The sequence below is a fragment of the Elephas maximus genome, chromosome 6 (assembly GCF_024166365.1).
Source record: "Elephas maximus indicus isolate mEleMax1 chromosome 6, mEleMax1 primary haplotype, whole genome shotgun sequence".
NCBI lineage: Eukaryota > Metazoa > Chordata > Mammalia > Proboscidea > Elephantidae > Elephas > Elephas maximus.
This window is the reverse complement of record NC_064824.1, coordinates 60,064,976-60,079,664: the sequence shown is the minus strand read 5'-3', so window position 1 is coordinate 60,079,664 and position 14,689 is coordinate 60,064,976. Positions and strand designations below refer to the sequence as shown.

General features: G+C 37.6%; 1 protein-coding gene across 1 annotated transcript in view; it reads left to right on the top strand.

The window, feature by feature from the left end:
* KCNH7 (potassium voltage-gated channel subfamily H member 7) overlaps positions 1-14,689 on the top strand; it is a 562,840-nt gene that overhangs the window by 543,239 nt on the left and 4,912 nt on the right. Inside the window, exons 13-14 of the mRNA XM_049887314.1 lie at positions 4,176-4,427; positions 9,567-9,735. Coding sequence (XP_049743271.1) covers positions 4,176-4,427; positions 9,567-9,735 — 421 coding nt within the window. The remainder of the gene's footprint in view (positions 1-4,175; positions 4,428-9,566; positions 9,736-14,689) is intronic.

Genomic DNA, 14,689 nt, shown 5'->3' with positions numbered 1-14,689 from the left:
AGAATAGCTAATGTTTTCTTTTCTTTCATGATTCTGCTTTTACCTGGAACTTTTGCTAAAGAAGTTAGACTCTAGATTATATGAAGTAATTTGCTCCATTGTACTACTGAACTAAATGGCAGTAGTTGCTCATTCACCACAATTTCTGAATACTTGGCCTCAACATGTTATAAGTATAATCCAACTAAACAATGTATGTGAACTAGTGAATCTTGTACCTAGACATCCAAAATCAAGCCATTTGTGAGGAAACTAAGACCTAGTGTTTGGGACAAAACATTCTACCATGTGTAAGGATTTAAAAATCAGCAGAGAACCCCCAACACCTCTCAAGCCAAAGACACAAAATAGTTTAATAATTTGTGAATGTAAATTCATTACAAATATGCACGTTAGATTCGAATATTTATTTCTTAGATTGGAGACATGTGAATTAGTGGTCAATTCAGCTTACATTTGATTCTGGTGGGAAAGACCATGAAAGTGTTTAAAAGGGTGAGAAGCACTTTGGGGAAGATGAGAAACATGAGCTGATTCAAATCCCACTGATGCACAAGTCAGGAACTTCTCAAAGGTTTACTTAGGAGCAGCAAACCAATGTAAATTCACTAAGCAGGTATGAGAATTATTTAGAAAAGTGAAGCTTTTTTTTTTATTTACTACTATAAAAATGACAATTATTATTTTGTAAGGAATAAAATGTTAGATTCAAAAAGACACGCACATATGAGAGAACACTGATCAAATTTTTTAGAGGGCTTTGGATGAGCTGTGGTGGAACAGTAGTTAAGCACTCGGCTGCTAACCAGAAGTTTGGCAGTTTGAACTGCCACCATTCCATGGGAGAAAGATGTGGCAGTACATTTCCATAAAGATTACACCCTTGGAAACCCCACAGGGCAGCTCTACTCACCCTATAGGGTCACTATGACTCAGAATGAGTTTTGGTTTTGGAGGATGGGAAAAATTAAGACAAAACAGCAAGGAAGAGATGACAAGAAGGAAGTTAAGAAGTTTAAGGAGGGCTGGGTTAATGACAGAGTCCCCAGGTGGTGCAAAAGGTTAATACACTTGAGTGCCAACCTAAAGGTTGGAGGTTAGAGTTTTTTCAGAGGTGTCTTGGAAAAAAGACCTAATGACTTTATTTCCAGAGGTAAAGAGGGCACTGTTAACCCATGGTGTGATGTGGCAAAAGAGATACACAAAATATTACTACCAATGGATCAAATATGTGTGAAGGACAAGGCTCTGGGTAATCATGTATTTGATATCTTTCAAAATTTTTGTCAAATTGACAAGAAAAATGAAGCTGGCTGGATGGTCCTACTTTCTTCCACTAGTCAAAGTGAAGAAAAAGGATGAGCTCAGAGCTTCAGAGTTCAGTTCACGCTCTGCATAAAGGACCTGAAAGTTACTATTGGTGCCCTAAGAGAAAATTTTCTTTCTTGTAGTAACAGAGTTGATATTGCTGAAAACCAAACCCAGAGTTTTATCCTATGGATGGCTGAATTGCAATGCCAATTGAATACCCAACCTCCAAAGGTGTCTGAAGTTAAAGTGAGGGCATGAATTAGGAAGATATGGAATCCTGAAAATTGTGACAGGCATATATGAGCAGATATAGATTAAACCTGGAACACTGAGCCCCTAAATTCTATTGAATTACTCATGGTGGTAGAACCAGACCTTCCACCCCCATCTGAAGAGATTAACCCAGCTTTGTATACTAGATCACTTTTACCAGTAAAATCAGCCCTTCCACCCTCCCCCCCTCCCCGCCCCTTCTGATTAGATTAACCCAGGTGCCTTTTAGGAGTCCTTGCTTGAGGCATTGCCTGAGACATTGCCTGAGGCAGCCAGCAATTAGAGTGTTACCTGAGGCAGATGCCTTGCAAGACATTGCTGAATGTCCCCAGGACCCACAACCACCACCCATTTTTGCTTCTAGTCCTGACCCATCCAGAGGTATGCTACAGCTACACTCCAAAAGAAATGCCTGATTTTTCTAATGTATACAAACAGTAATTTAGGGAATACGTGTTGGAATGGCTACTAAGGATGTAGGATAATGGTTCAAGGAACATAAAGTTGGGTCAGCCTGAGTTTATTGATATGGGTCCACCAACCAGAGATTCTTCATTCAGTATTTTAGCTCAAGGGGTTAGAAAGGATTTAATGACTTAATTGGAAGGTTGGCTGAAATGTAGACTAACAGGTGGCCTACCCTAATGAAGTTGAAATGCCAGAACTGCCTTGGTATACTATAAAAAAAAAAGTATCCTAAGTCTGAAGGAAATTGAAATGTTAGAATGGATTTATCATGTTGGGCCCACTGTCCCACCCAGGAAGTGTCCAGAGGACACACCTTTCACCACAACTATAAGGAATAAATTTGTGAAGGGAGCCCCAGCATCCTTGAAGATTGCTGTGATTGCTCTTCTATGTAAATCAGATTTTACAGTGGAAACTCCTCTTACTGAATTGGGGAACAACTACAATGAGGGTGATTGGATCCCCAGGGTAGCAGGGTCAAAGTGGCAGCACTTAATCACCAAAGATAAGGTGGATGTTGTCCATTGAAAACCCTATGGAATATAATTCTATTCTGTCACACATGGGACACCACAAGTTGGAACTGACTCAACAGTAATCAGTGTCAATGACACTGGAGAGAAAAAGACTGGTGTGGGAAGAGCTGATCAGAATATTTACAACGAACTAAATCAGTGATAGAGAAATCTAAGTGACGCTCAGTAATCAATGCTGCCTATGATGGTTGAGATTGGAAAGATCTGTGGTCTTCCCAGCAATGATGAAATGATCAAGCCAGTGTGAAACCTTAAAGAAAATAAAGAATCTGCTTTTGCTAGATTTAACTTTAACTGACAGAAAATTAATTCTTTAATAAGAGTTTCACATGAAGCTGATTTTTAAATCTTAATCTATTTTAACCCTGGGCTGCTTTCTATCTTCTCATATTTTAAATTATGATATTAAAAAAAGAAGAAAAATGTGGTTAATTTATATGCCATATGGGAATATTAAAAAAAAAAAAATAGTTGGAAGACACCCTGGAGTGGTCTTAAATCAGTTAGTTTGGCCTTCTATGAATAAACAAGTAAGCACAACCAGGCAGGGTAGATGAGGACCCATCTTAACCATTTCTATAGAAAATGATATACATTCCGGAGTTTTGTTGGTTAGTTATTAACAGGAACCAGATGGAGAATTATACTGTCTCCCCAGGACATTAAAGGAAACAAGTTCTGGAATTTGTCTCTTTGACTTTTTCCTGCTAAAATATGTTCCAACGCAACCTTCAAGGCTGAAATTATCCTGATATTTTAGTATAAAACAGCCAATACACACTACTGGCTTTAATGTAATTAGGTGGAACCTACCTTAATTACTGTATTTAAGCCCTGTATTCTTCTCAATATACTACACAACCAAACTGCCTGGAATTTCAGCTCAGGCTGCTAACCAAAATGTCAGCAGTTCAAATCTACTACTGGCTCCTTGGAAACCCCATGGGGCAATTCTCTGTCCTACAGGGCCTCTGTAAATCGGAATTGACTTGACAGTACACAACAACATATGCATTCAACTCATGCTGAGATTTAGCCTGCCAGGATTCACTATAAAGAGGATTCCAATTTTGACCTTTGCAATATGTGAGCATCTGCCACAGATGATGGAGCCTGAAAATTATAAACGATAAGTTGTTTTGTGGTGATATTTTAGCATTGGGACAACTTTTCCCTAGCTTTTTTCACCTCCCTAAAGAGAGAGTGCACCAGATTTTTGGAATGTAAATGACTGTTGAGCATGTATAAATGAATTTGTAAGTTATGCTACACTTTTTTTCTAAACATTAGTACAAGGTTACTATTGCAGATATTCTTTTTATTTTGAAATAAATTATTAATTTCATTAAGATAATCTGATGTCCCTGGTATTATAAATAAATAAATAAATAATGCCTCCTCTAAGTAGCTACGTTTTCAATAGGAAAAAGAGCAAGAACAACTTTTCTGGTGGTTTTATGTAAAATTCTATGTTAAAGTTATTCAAAGAACATCACTATAAAAAGTAGTTATACGTAGCTCAGTAGTGTAATATGCACATTCACACATTTATTTTCTACAATGTTCCTCTGATAGATTTTAGAAAAGAAAACAGTACAAACGACCCTGAAGATTCTGAAGATACTATAAGACATTATCAGAGTTCCAAGAAACACTTTGAAGAGAAAAAAAGCAGATCATCATCTTTCATCTCCTCCATTGATGATGAACAAAAGCCGCTCTTCTCAGGAATAGCAGATTCTCCTCTGGGAACAGGGAAAGCAACTGGACTCGATTTTGAAGAAACAGTGCCCACCTCAGGAAGAATCCACATAGATAAAAGAAGTCACTCTTACAAAGGTAATTGAGTTTCTAATGAATCAGTTTGTCTCTCCTCAGTGCTAATCATAAAAAGGTGACTTTTAACAAATGGAGAACTGTACTGATACATGGCAATCTCATCTTTGGCAATTTCATGGAATATATGCAGAGTCCAGACTTCAGATCATCAACAAAGTGTTTATACGATCCTAGAACGAGCAGTAATTTCTAATCAATGATAGCATGAGAGGTTTTTATGGCCATTCATACTTAATGTAATGCCATGTTTAAAAAAAAAAAATGTGGCAATGTCCATTGTAGTGATTTCAATGGGGGACAGGATCAGTGAGTATTTTAAGAGAGCTAATTTTTTTTTTTTTTTTTAACCAGTGGATTCTCACATGTGGATTTTCACATGTATATTCTGTACCCACGTCTCACCTCCAACCCTGTAGTTTTATAGCATGAAAGGCCAGGGCAGTAACACCACAATAAATGCCAGAAAGAATTTCCATTTATTTGGAATTATGAGAAAGAGGGGAGAGATAATGTATGGGCCAACCCATTCAAATAAAATTTGTTTAACATCCATAACAAAAGAAATATCCAAATGTATGGGTTTTCCTGTAGAAAATATTTATGAGTGATAACAATTGATTAATGCATGCAGACGTGATACTAAACCAAAACAAAACCAAACCCACTGCCCTTGAACAGATTCTGACTCATAGTGACCCTACAGGACAGAGTAGAACTGCCCCATAGAGTTTCCAAGGAGCGCCTGGAGGATTCGAACTGCCGACTTCTTGGTTAGCAGCCATAGCACTTAACTACTAAGCCTCCAAGGTTTCCACGAGGTGATACTAAAAGATGGTAAATTCATGAAAACTTGAAGAAGTATTACATGAAAGAGCAATTAACACAGCATAACTGGAGCCAGATCGATAGATCTAGCCAGATTTGCTATTGTTTCCAAGAACAGGTTTGGGTCAGACTGCTTGTGTTCCAACCCCAATTCTGTCACTTGCTCCCCTTATGACTTTGTGTAAATTACTTTACCAGTCACACTAAGACTGTTTACATATCTTTAAAATAGGAATAATAATATTATCTAACCAATTAGTTATTTGTGATAATTAAATAAGATAACAGATGTAAATTACTTTTTCTGAAATATGTTCATGTTATTCTCTATCTCTATATTATTTAAAATACCCCTGGATATATAAAATATCTAGAGATTAAGAAGGCATAGTGAAACATCAAAAGAATATAACAAAAAATTAAAATAGGATGTTGTTGGCCTGGCAGGATAGCAAAATGTATGGCACAGAGGCAGTAAATATTCTCTCTCATCGCCATTTTGTGAAGGGACCATATTTGATAATAAAGGCTTTCTTAAATCTGGGATTTTATATTTTTCCAGAGTTACTTCTCCTATCATATCAAATCAGCTTTTACCATGACCCTGGGTTGAAGAAAGCTGAGAATATATGCAAATGTTCTCTGGACAATCTAAAATCTTGATGAAGTGAATGAAAATAGTACCTCATTTATCACAATGCAAGAATGGAATATTAGATGTGATTACCAGATGTCCCATTTTAGTTATTTATTAAAATGAGTATCTGGAAAGTGCTAAGAATAGAAACAGGTTGTATCTGGATGTCAGGAGTTCTGAAGAGATTTCTGACATCTTTGCTATCTCCTAAGTCAGCATAATGTGGACCCAATAATAAAGTGCTTTTATTGCTTTTTCTTCTTGAGTTTTAGTTTCTCAGGTTACAAATCATAAAAGATGTATGTTTGGAATTTTATTCTACTTTTTAATGACTTTGACTGACAGTGAAATCCCATACCCTTCACCTTATATTTTTCTTTGCCACTTCTTCCAATTGTTTTTAACTAGCCATTCCATATGCACAATCCAATATTATAATAACAATATTCTAACAAATAATTTTATTATCTACAAATTTTTAGTTTTCAAAAATTCATAATGTAATCCCTAGTGAAATAATTAACTTGAAAGTGCATAGCTAAGTATACATGTCAATTGAATAAAAATAATTGATGTAATACAGCTTCAACAAGAGTTACGCCCAGTTAACCTAGTTAATTAACATGACTAACCAATGAAGAATTTTAGGACTTTATTAACTGCAAATTTTATACGCTGGTAGTTTTCAAGGTGAAGCACTGTGAAATGTAAGGTATAGCTATAACTACTCCAGTTGGAACTACTAAATCCCCACAAATTTTAGTTTCACCATCGATAGGAAATTTCACTGACTCACATTCCTAGTACTTGCCATGCTGAATCCAGCAGAAGAGCACATTTTAAGCAAAACTAAAAAGAAAACAGAAAAGTTAAATGGACTCTGACTCTACTTAGATTGAGGTCAAAAGTTCATCTAGAAAACCTGTGTACACAGAGCAAAGTGAAAGTTTACTTTCTGCTCATCCATTTCCAAAAATGTGTCTTGCAACTATAGCAACATTTTCCAAGGCAACCAAGAGCAGATTCTCTGAGCTATATTTAGAAAGTGTCTACAAAGATATTCATTTGATTAAGACCACTAGCCAGAAATTCGCCTTTGAACTCCTCATTTTTTAAATTGCTGGTAAAACAAGCCAATCACATTTCTTCAGATTTCAATAGGAGTAAATCATAATCGAGGATGCCTCCATCTAGCAGTTTACATTTCATTCATTTCTGCAAAAAGAGGATAATCAATTTTTCTTCTTGGGCACTGAAGAAAAAATATAACCTATAATTTATCATATGTGATTCACTGTTGTCACTTAAAAATCAATTTTTATGTATGACTAGGGAGATGAGAAAGCAGTTAAGCATTTAAGATGAGAGAGCAGTAAAGGTGGAAATTTTGTAAGCTTTCTTCGCACAAAAATTTTTAGTGTAATCTTTAATGTCCATCCTGTCAGTTCTTGTTTTCTTTCCTAAAGCTTCCCCCATCAAATGGCCAGCATGAGGCTAGATGGGACAAGCATCAGCATGGCCAAACCACTCATAGGTGTGTTCTCAATGTTTTGTTTGGCATTGCTGCTCCAAAGTTGAAAACTTAGTTTACTGCCAGATTGAAATATTTATTATTCTTAAATAGGTTCACGTGTTCATAAAAAACAAATCATACTTTCAGTGAAAATCTGCTGATAAATTACTTAAACCTCCAGCAACGTCATTTTTCTTCCTTTTCTATGATCACTTTCATTTTGACATGTTTGGTAAAATATCAAAAGAAACAATATACTATCACTTTATAAAACACTAGTATCCCATAGGCTAAGGAAGCTTTGATCACAAAGGACCTTTCTAGAATTCATGGTAGCTCCCTGAGGTCTTTTAGCCATTACAATAGAAGAAGGAACTCTGACCTTATGTTTTTCTAATTACGTCCCTGGATATGCTAATTTCTTTGTTACAGCCTCCCCCTACCAAGGCAGAAATTGTAGGCACTGCACTATGAGTCTGAATCCACTGGACAGCAACAGGTTTGTTTTGTTTGTTTGCACTGGAGAAATTTCTGTAAATTCAATGATAAAAAGGTAGTGAGAGAAAAACCACAAAGAAAAGATACAGAAATTTTGTCTGCTACTTGGAGAAACGGAATGCTTTTGCTACCTGTCTGTACTTCTGGAGAAACTGGAAACAAGAGACTTCAAGAAATTCTACCATCCTCTTCTTTACTTCTAGAATCGCAACAAAAATGAAGGGAAAAGGAGGATGTTATATTTGCCTGGAACTATTGATAACTTGAAAATATAGAATGTCAGAGAAACAGTAAATTAAAAGAAGTTCATAAAATGAATCTCTGTATGAAAAATAACCAAATTGCTAGATGGAATTCTTCAAGTACAGGGCCTATGCCTTCTTCATCTTTAGTTTCTCCACATTCAGCAGAGTGCCTGGCACATAACAGACACTCAGAACATTTCAGGAGTGAACTTATATATAAATATAGTAACATAAAAATATAAGGTATATTTAAAGTATAAAACCCAAACCAAACTCATTGCCTCAAGTCAGTTTCGACTCAGCGACCCTATAGAACAGAGTAGAACTAACCTATAGGGTTTCCAAGGAGCAGCTGGTGAATTGGAACTGCCCACCTTTTGGCTAACAGCTGAGCTCTTGTACAACCAAAACCAAACCAAACCTGTTGCCATCAAGTCAATTCCGACTCATAAATATAGAAGTGAGGATGGCAAGACTTTGTCTCACCTATTTTGGACATGATATCAGGATGGACCAGTCCCTGGAGAAGGACATCATGCTTGTTAAAGTAGAGGGTCAGGGAAAAATAAGAAGACCCTCAACGAGATGCATTGACGCAGTGGCCGCAACACTGGGCTCAAACATAACAATGATAGTGAGAATGGTGCCGGACCAAGCACTATTTTATTCTTTTGTACACAGAGTCGCTGTGAGTCAGAAGCAACTTGGTGGCACTTAACAACAACAATATAAAAAGTATTCCAAACAAAAGAGCCACGAGAAAAAAATATTAGAAAACAATGTGAATGTATTAAAGGACTGTACAGAAGGGGCTACAAAGAAACATTAAGACATAAAACAGTGGTTTGGGGACTAGAGAACTTTTTAGAACATTCCCATCTTTAATGGTTTATGACTTCACAGCTATACTTAGAGTTGTGCTGGCTGAAGGGAATCCCCCTGAAGACAGCACTTTCCTGATGGCTCTTTTGGCACTGGATCTGAGTCATGAAATATGCAAATTCCTTTGTGGGAAAGAGTCCTAAAATCTTAAACCTTACATGAAGCACAACCAAAATGGTTTTGCACTTTAATATTTTCCCTTAAATATAAAAGTACAAAGTCATTGCTCTCTAATCAGAGTTTTGGGTTTGACATCCATGTCTCTTCTGAGCACAGAAGACAAAATCAAATCAAGACTCATGACCTGCCATATGTTTTTATTCGCATGGAAACGGCTCTGGGAGGGAAGGCAGGCAGGTTGTAGTGGGACTCTGCTACCAACGGGTTGTCACCCCTGAACATGCCCTTGAATCCCTCTGGTTGTCAGTCTCTCAGGTTGTATTCCAAGATCCCTTCTAGCTTGTATTGTGGATACCTACGTGTTACTGATGCCAGGGGGCATCCAAAAAAGTTGATGTCAGTCTTACTATTTTCCACAGGTATCACTGACATACGAAGTTGGGAACGAGAAAATGCCCGGACTCAGCCCCATGAGTCTAGTCCCTCAGCACTGCAGCAAGCCGCCTGGGGGATATCCGAAACCGAAAGTGACCTCACATACGGGGAAGTAGAGCAAAGACTAGATTTGCTTCAGGAACAACTTAACAGGTATAAGCAAGAACAGGGCAAAAGGATAATATAACACAAGCAGTAGCCGGGTCTAACATCTGTTATTGTTGTTGTTCTTAGTTGCTGTAGAGTGAGCTCCACTCATGGTACCCCAGGTACAACAGAACGAAATGTTGCCCAATCCTGAGCCATCTTCATGTCTGTTGATAGGCTCAAATCCATTGCTGTGGCTGCTGTATATATATATTAATTATTATTACTATTATTTGGTGAAAATATACACAACGAAACACACACAATTCAACAATTTCTACATGTACAGTTCAGTGGCATGGCTTACATTCTTCAAGTTGTGTAACCTCACTATCTTTTTCCAAATTACTCTACCACCATTAAGGTAAACTCACTGCCCCTTAAGCTTCTCGTCTGACCTTCAGTCTTGCCGTTGTCAATTCCATCACATATAAATATTTAAAAGAACACAGTTCTTAAGGCAGATATTCCATACTAATTAAGCTATTGTTTGGTTTAAAAATGACTTCAGGGGACAGTTTTAGTTTAAGGCTTAAAGTTTAAAAGATTATCTCAGTGCAACAGTTTCAGGGGGTCATCCAGCTTCAATGGCTCCAGAAAGTTTGGATTCCACGAGAACTTGAAATTGTGTTCCAAATTTTTCCCACTTTTCATCAGGATTCTTCTGTAGAGTCTTTGATCAAAACGTTCAGTACTGGTAGCCAGACACCACCCAGTTCTTCTGGGCTTACAGCAAAGGAGGCAGTTGTTCACGGACACAATTAGACACACACTCCAGTTCCTCCACCAACTGCCAATTCTCCTTCCTCTGCTGCTCCAGGCAAATAGAGACCAATTGCTGTACCTTGGATTTCTGCTGGCAAGCTTTCCCAAGGAACAAGGAGGTATAACAGAAACATTAAAAACAGTATTAGGCCCATTGACTGGGATGTCACATGAAACCACGACCCTAAGCCTCCAAATAAAAAAAAAATAAATCCCATGAAGTGTTTGGCAGTACATAAGCAGCCTCAGCAGCAACCCTTTTTGTTGTTGTTGTAAAAATATATAGTGAAACCTGTGAGAGCCGGAACTTGACAGGACTGCCTTATTTTTCTGGATCTCGCAAGTTTTCTGCCTTTAACAGGGTACAGTCTTAAGACTTTTCGATCACTCGTTTTAGCGGAAACATCCGAGTTTTCCCTCTCTGACAGGTTTCTGCCTTACACAGGCTCCAGCTTTCACAGGTTTTACTGTATATAACACATTTGCCAATTCAACCTTTTTCAGGTGTACAACTTATTGATGTCAGTTGTGCAACCGTTACCCTTAATCGATACCAAATTTCCTGTCACCATAAATAGAAACTCACTGCTTCCCAAACAATGGCTTCCCTTCTCCCCCTCCCTCCTGGCCCTGGCCACTGTATATTTTTTAGTGCCTTCCAAAGTAGAGGGCTTATAGAGGGCTCAATGTTTTGTTTTGATCTATAAGGTTTTCATTGACTAATTTTTATAAGTAGGTCATCAGGCCTTTCTTCCTACTGTGTCTTAGTCTGGAAGCTTTGCTGAAACCTGTCCATGACAGGTAACTCTACTGGTATTTGAAATACCAGTAGCATAGCTTGCAGCCTCATTGTAACACACAAGCCACAATACTACAACACACTGACAGAGGGTAGGTTTGAGCATTACTCTCTGTAAATAGCAAATTACTCCTGCCATAATCCCATGTGTTTTGTATATATGTACTTATTTAAAATAAAACTAGAAATTGACCATTATAATTATTAATCTGTTGCAAAGAGTATTTACTTAGAACATCCCATACTTCTGGCAGCGTAAATCCGATTTTTTCTATACTTGCTATAAAATTACGATATTATCAGCACCTGCAAATTAAAAATTTCTTTTTTTTCTTCAAAATAATGTTTTGGTAGTTCCTGGTAACTTAATAATGTTCTATGACATTTCTAAAATATCAACAAAATGATTTAAACATTTAGTAATTCAGTCAACTTGTGCAAAAAAAAAAAAAAGTGATTGAACTGAAAATCCCATGAAGTTGAATCCTGTATCCTCTGATTATGTTCTCCATTTCCTTTTCATCTTTAATCTAGGCTCTTTAAAAATGAGGAGTGAATTTTGATTTTATGGAGGCTGGAACCCCTTATCTCAAGTCTGTATGGATTATTTAATATTAAACTGGTCAAAAAGATTTAAAAAACATACGAATGAGTATGATATAGCAGTTTTAGCTGTGTGTTATGTGGGAATTTACTTTGATCTAACAGTCACTTCCAAGTACACCACAAAGCAAGGTATCCCAGTGGTCACAGACAGAAAGCTGCACAGACTAAATGAAAATGTTCAAATTGCAGAATGTACTAAATCAATTTAAAACACACAACGAGACCAGGGGGGAAAAATGAGGTATTTAAAGCACTTAAAGTAAGGGCAAGTGTTGTAGAAGGACCAGACTACCTGAATCCTGGTTTACACAATGTTCAGTATCAAACATCAGGCTTCTGTGCCAATGGTGTGGTAACAAGGGCCAGAGCTGAAGGTCGCACAAAGGGGTCCACAGTCAAAACAATCTCCTGTGCCAATGACACACACTTGCTCTATCACAGAGTTGCATTAGCCAAGTATACTTGACCACAGCTGTGGCTCGCCAGTTAGCCTAAAAAGCCACACACTGTATTTGCCTCTCATGGGTACAACATATGTGGACCCAAAATGAGACTGTAGGGTTGTTACCAATGGATGGCAAAATTTGGAGGGGAAAGTTGTTCACTTTCAGGAATCTTTGATGTATCCTGGCAACAATGATTAGTACCCATGACAGGGTAAAAAAGGAACCGCACAATCTCTATTTTAATCCTGAAGGAAGGTCCAAATCAGAAAATGTGTGTGAAGTCAGAGAATACACACAGATGAACGCCAATAATAGAAATGAAGTTCATCGTTAATCCCAAGGCTGAAAGTGTAAACTTGTAAGGGCATGTACATCTAGGACCATTTTGGTTTACATTTGTAGTAATATTATTATTATTTTATTAAACTAGCATAGTAGTAGTAGTATATGAAACTTTTCCACAGCTAACACACAAATCTCTTTTGACATGTTCCTGCAAATTTGTATATTATTTATGAAGATGTTTTGAAATGCTAACACTAACACTTCACCTTTGATTTTTTCCTATTCATCTCTGTTGTTTTTACAAACATTTTATTACTTAATTCAGTTCAGCTGCTTTTGGATTTAAAATCCCAAATATTACATTTTTACTGTGCTACCATCTCCAACAAATCTTTCATCACTTTAACGCTAGAAGACAAAAATATGGAAAACACGTTTGAAGAGGGCAGCACAATTTAGACCTCTACTTTCCAGGGTGGGAATCCTGGAATACTTTCTAGAGCCAGGTCTACCCTGTTTAGCTTCAACATTGTTCAAATGTAGAACTGTGAATTTCTACACCATCTGTCTCATCCAAATACACATATTAAGTACACAGTGCAATAAAAACAAATATAAATGGTCTATCCTGAATCGGCTTTGCTGATGTTTTCTGCTTTAATGCCAGATTAAATTATATGTAGGGTTAAAGGCTTACATTTTAAAAAGCTCTTGTTCTTGTCAGGTGCCATCGAGTCGGTTCCGACTCATAGCAACCCTATGCACAACAGAATGAAACACTGCCCGGTCCTGAGCCATCCTCACAATCATTGTTATGCTTGAGCTTATTGTTGCAGCCACTGTGTCAATCCACCTGGTTGAGGGTCTTCCTCTTTTCCCCTGACCCTGTACTGTGCGAAGCATGATGGCCTTCTCCAGGGACTGATCCCTCCTGACAACATGTCCAAAGTATGTAAGATGCAGTCTCACCATCCTTGCTTCTAAGGAGCATTCTGGTTGTACTTCTTCTAAGACAGATTTGTTCGTTCTTTTGCCAGTCCATGGTATATTCAATATCCTTCATCAACACCACAATTCAAAGGCGTCAATTCCTCTTTGTTCTTCCTTATTCATTGTCCAGCTTTCACATGCATATGACTTGATTAAAAATACCATAGCTTGGGTCAGGCACACCTTAGTCTTCAAGGTGACATCCTTGCTCTTCTACACTTTAAAGAGGTCCTTTGCAGGAGATTTACCCAATGCAATGCGTCTTTCTTGACTGCTGCTTCCATGGCTGTTGATTGTGGATCCAAGTAAAATGAAATCCTTGACAACTTTAATCTTTTCTTGGTTTATCATGATGTTGCTCATTGGTCCATCTGTGAGGATTTTTGTTTTCTTTATGCTGAGGTGCAATCCATACTGAAGGCTGTGGTCTTCGATCTTCATTAGTAAGTGCTTCAAATCCTCTTCACTTTCAGCAAGCAAGGTTGTGTCATCTACGTAACGCAAGCTGTTAATGAGTCTTCCAATACTGATGCCCTGTTCTTCTTCATATAGTCCAGCTTCTCGTATTAATTTGCTTAGCATACAGAGTGAATAGGTATGGTGAAAGAATACAACCCTGACACACACCTTTCCTGACTTTAAACCAATCAGTATCCCCTTGTTCTGTCCAAACAACCACCTCTTGGTGTATGTAAAGGTTCCTCATGAGCACAATTAAGTGTTCTGGAATTCTCATTCCCATTCTTATATACTTATATATCATGCCCACATTTATATACATATTTAGGTAAATCATTAAAGCTCATTCTGAAAACAATACATCTCAAACATTATTGTGCATATAGATCACACTGGGATCCTGTTAAAATGCAGACTCTTAAGTCAGCAGGTCTGAAGTTGGCAGAAAGTCCGCATTTCTAATAAGCTCCCAGGGATGCTGCTAGTCCAAGGACCACACTTTGAGGAAGGGAGGCCTAGAGAATGTAAAGGCTTTTAGTAATGACTTGTGCCCTAGCAGAACACCCAGGGCAATTCATCTGTATGCCTCTAGGATGGCATGAAACACTTG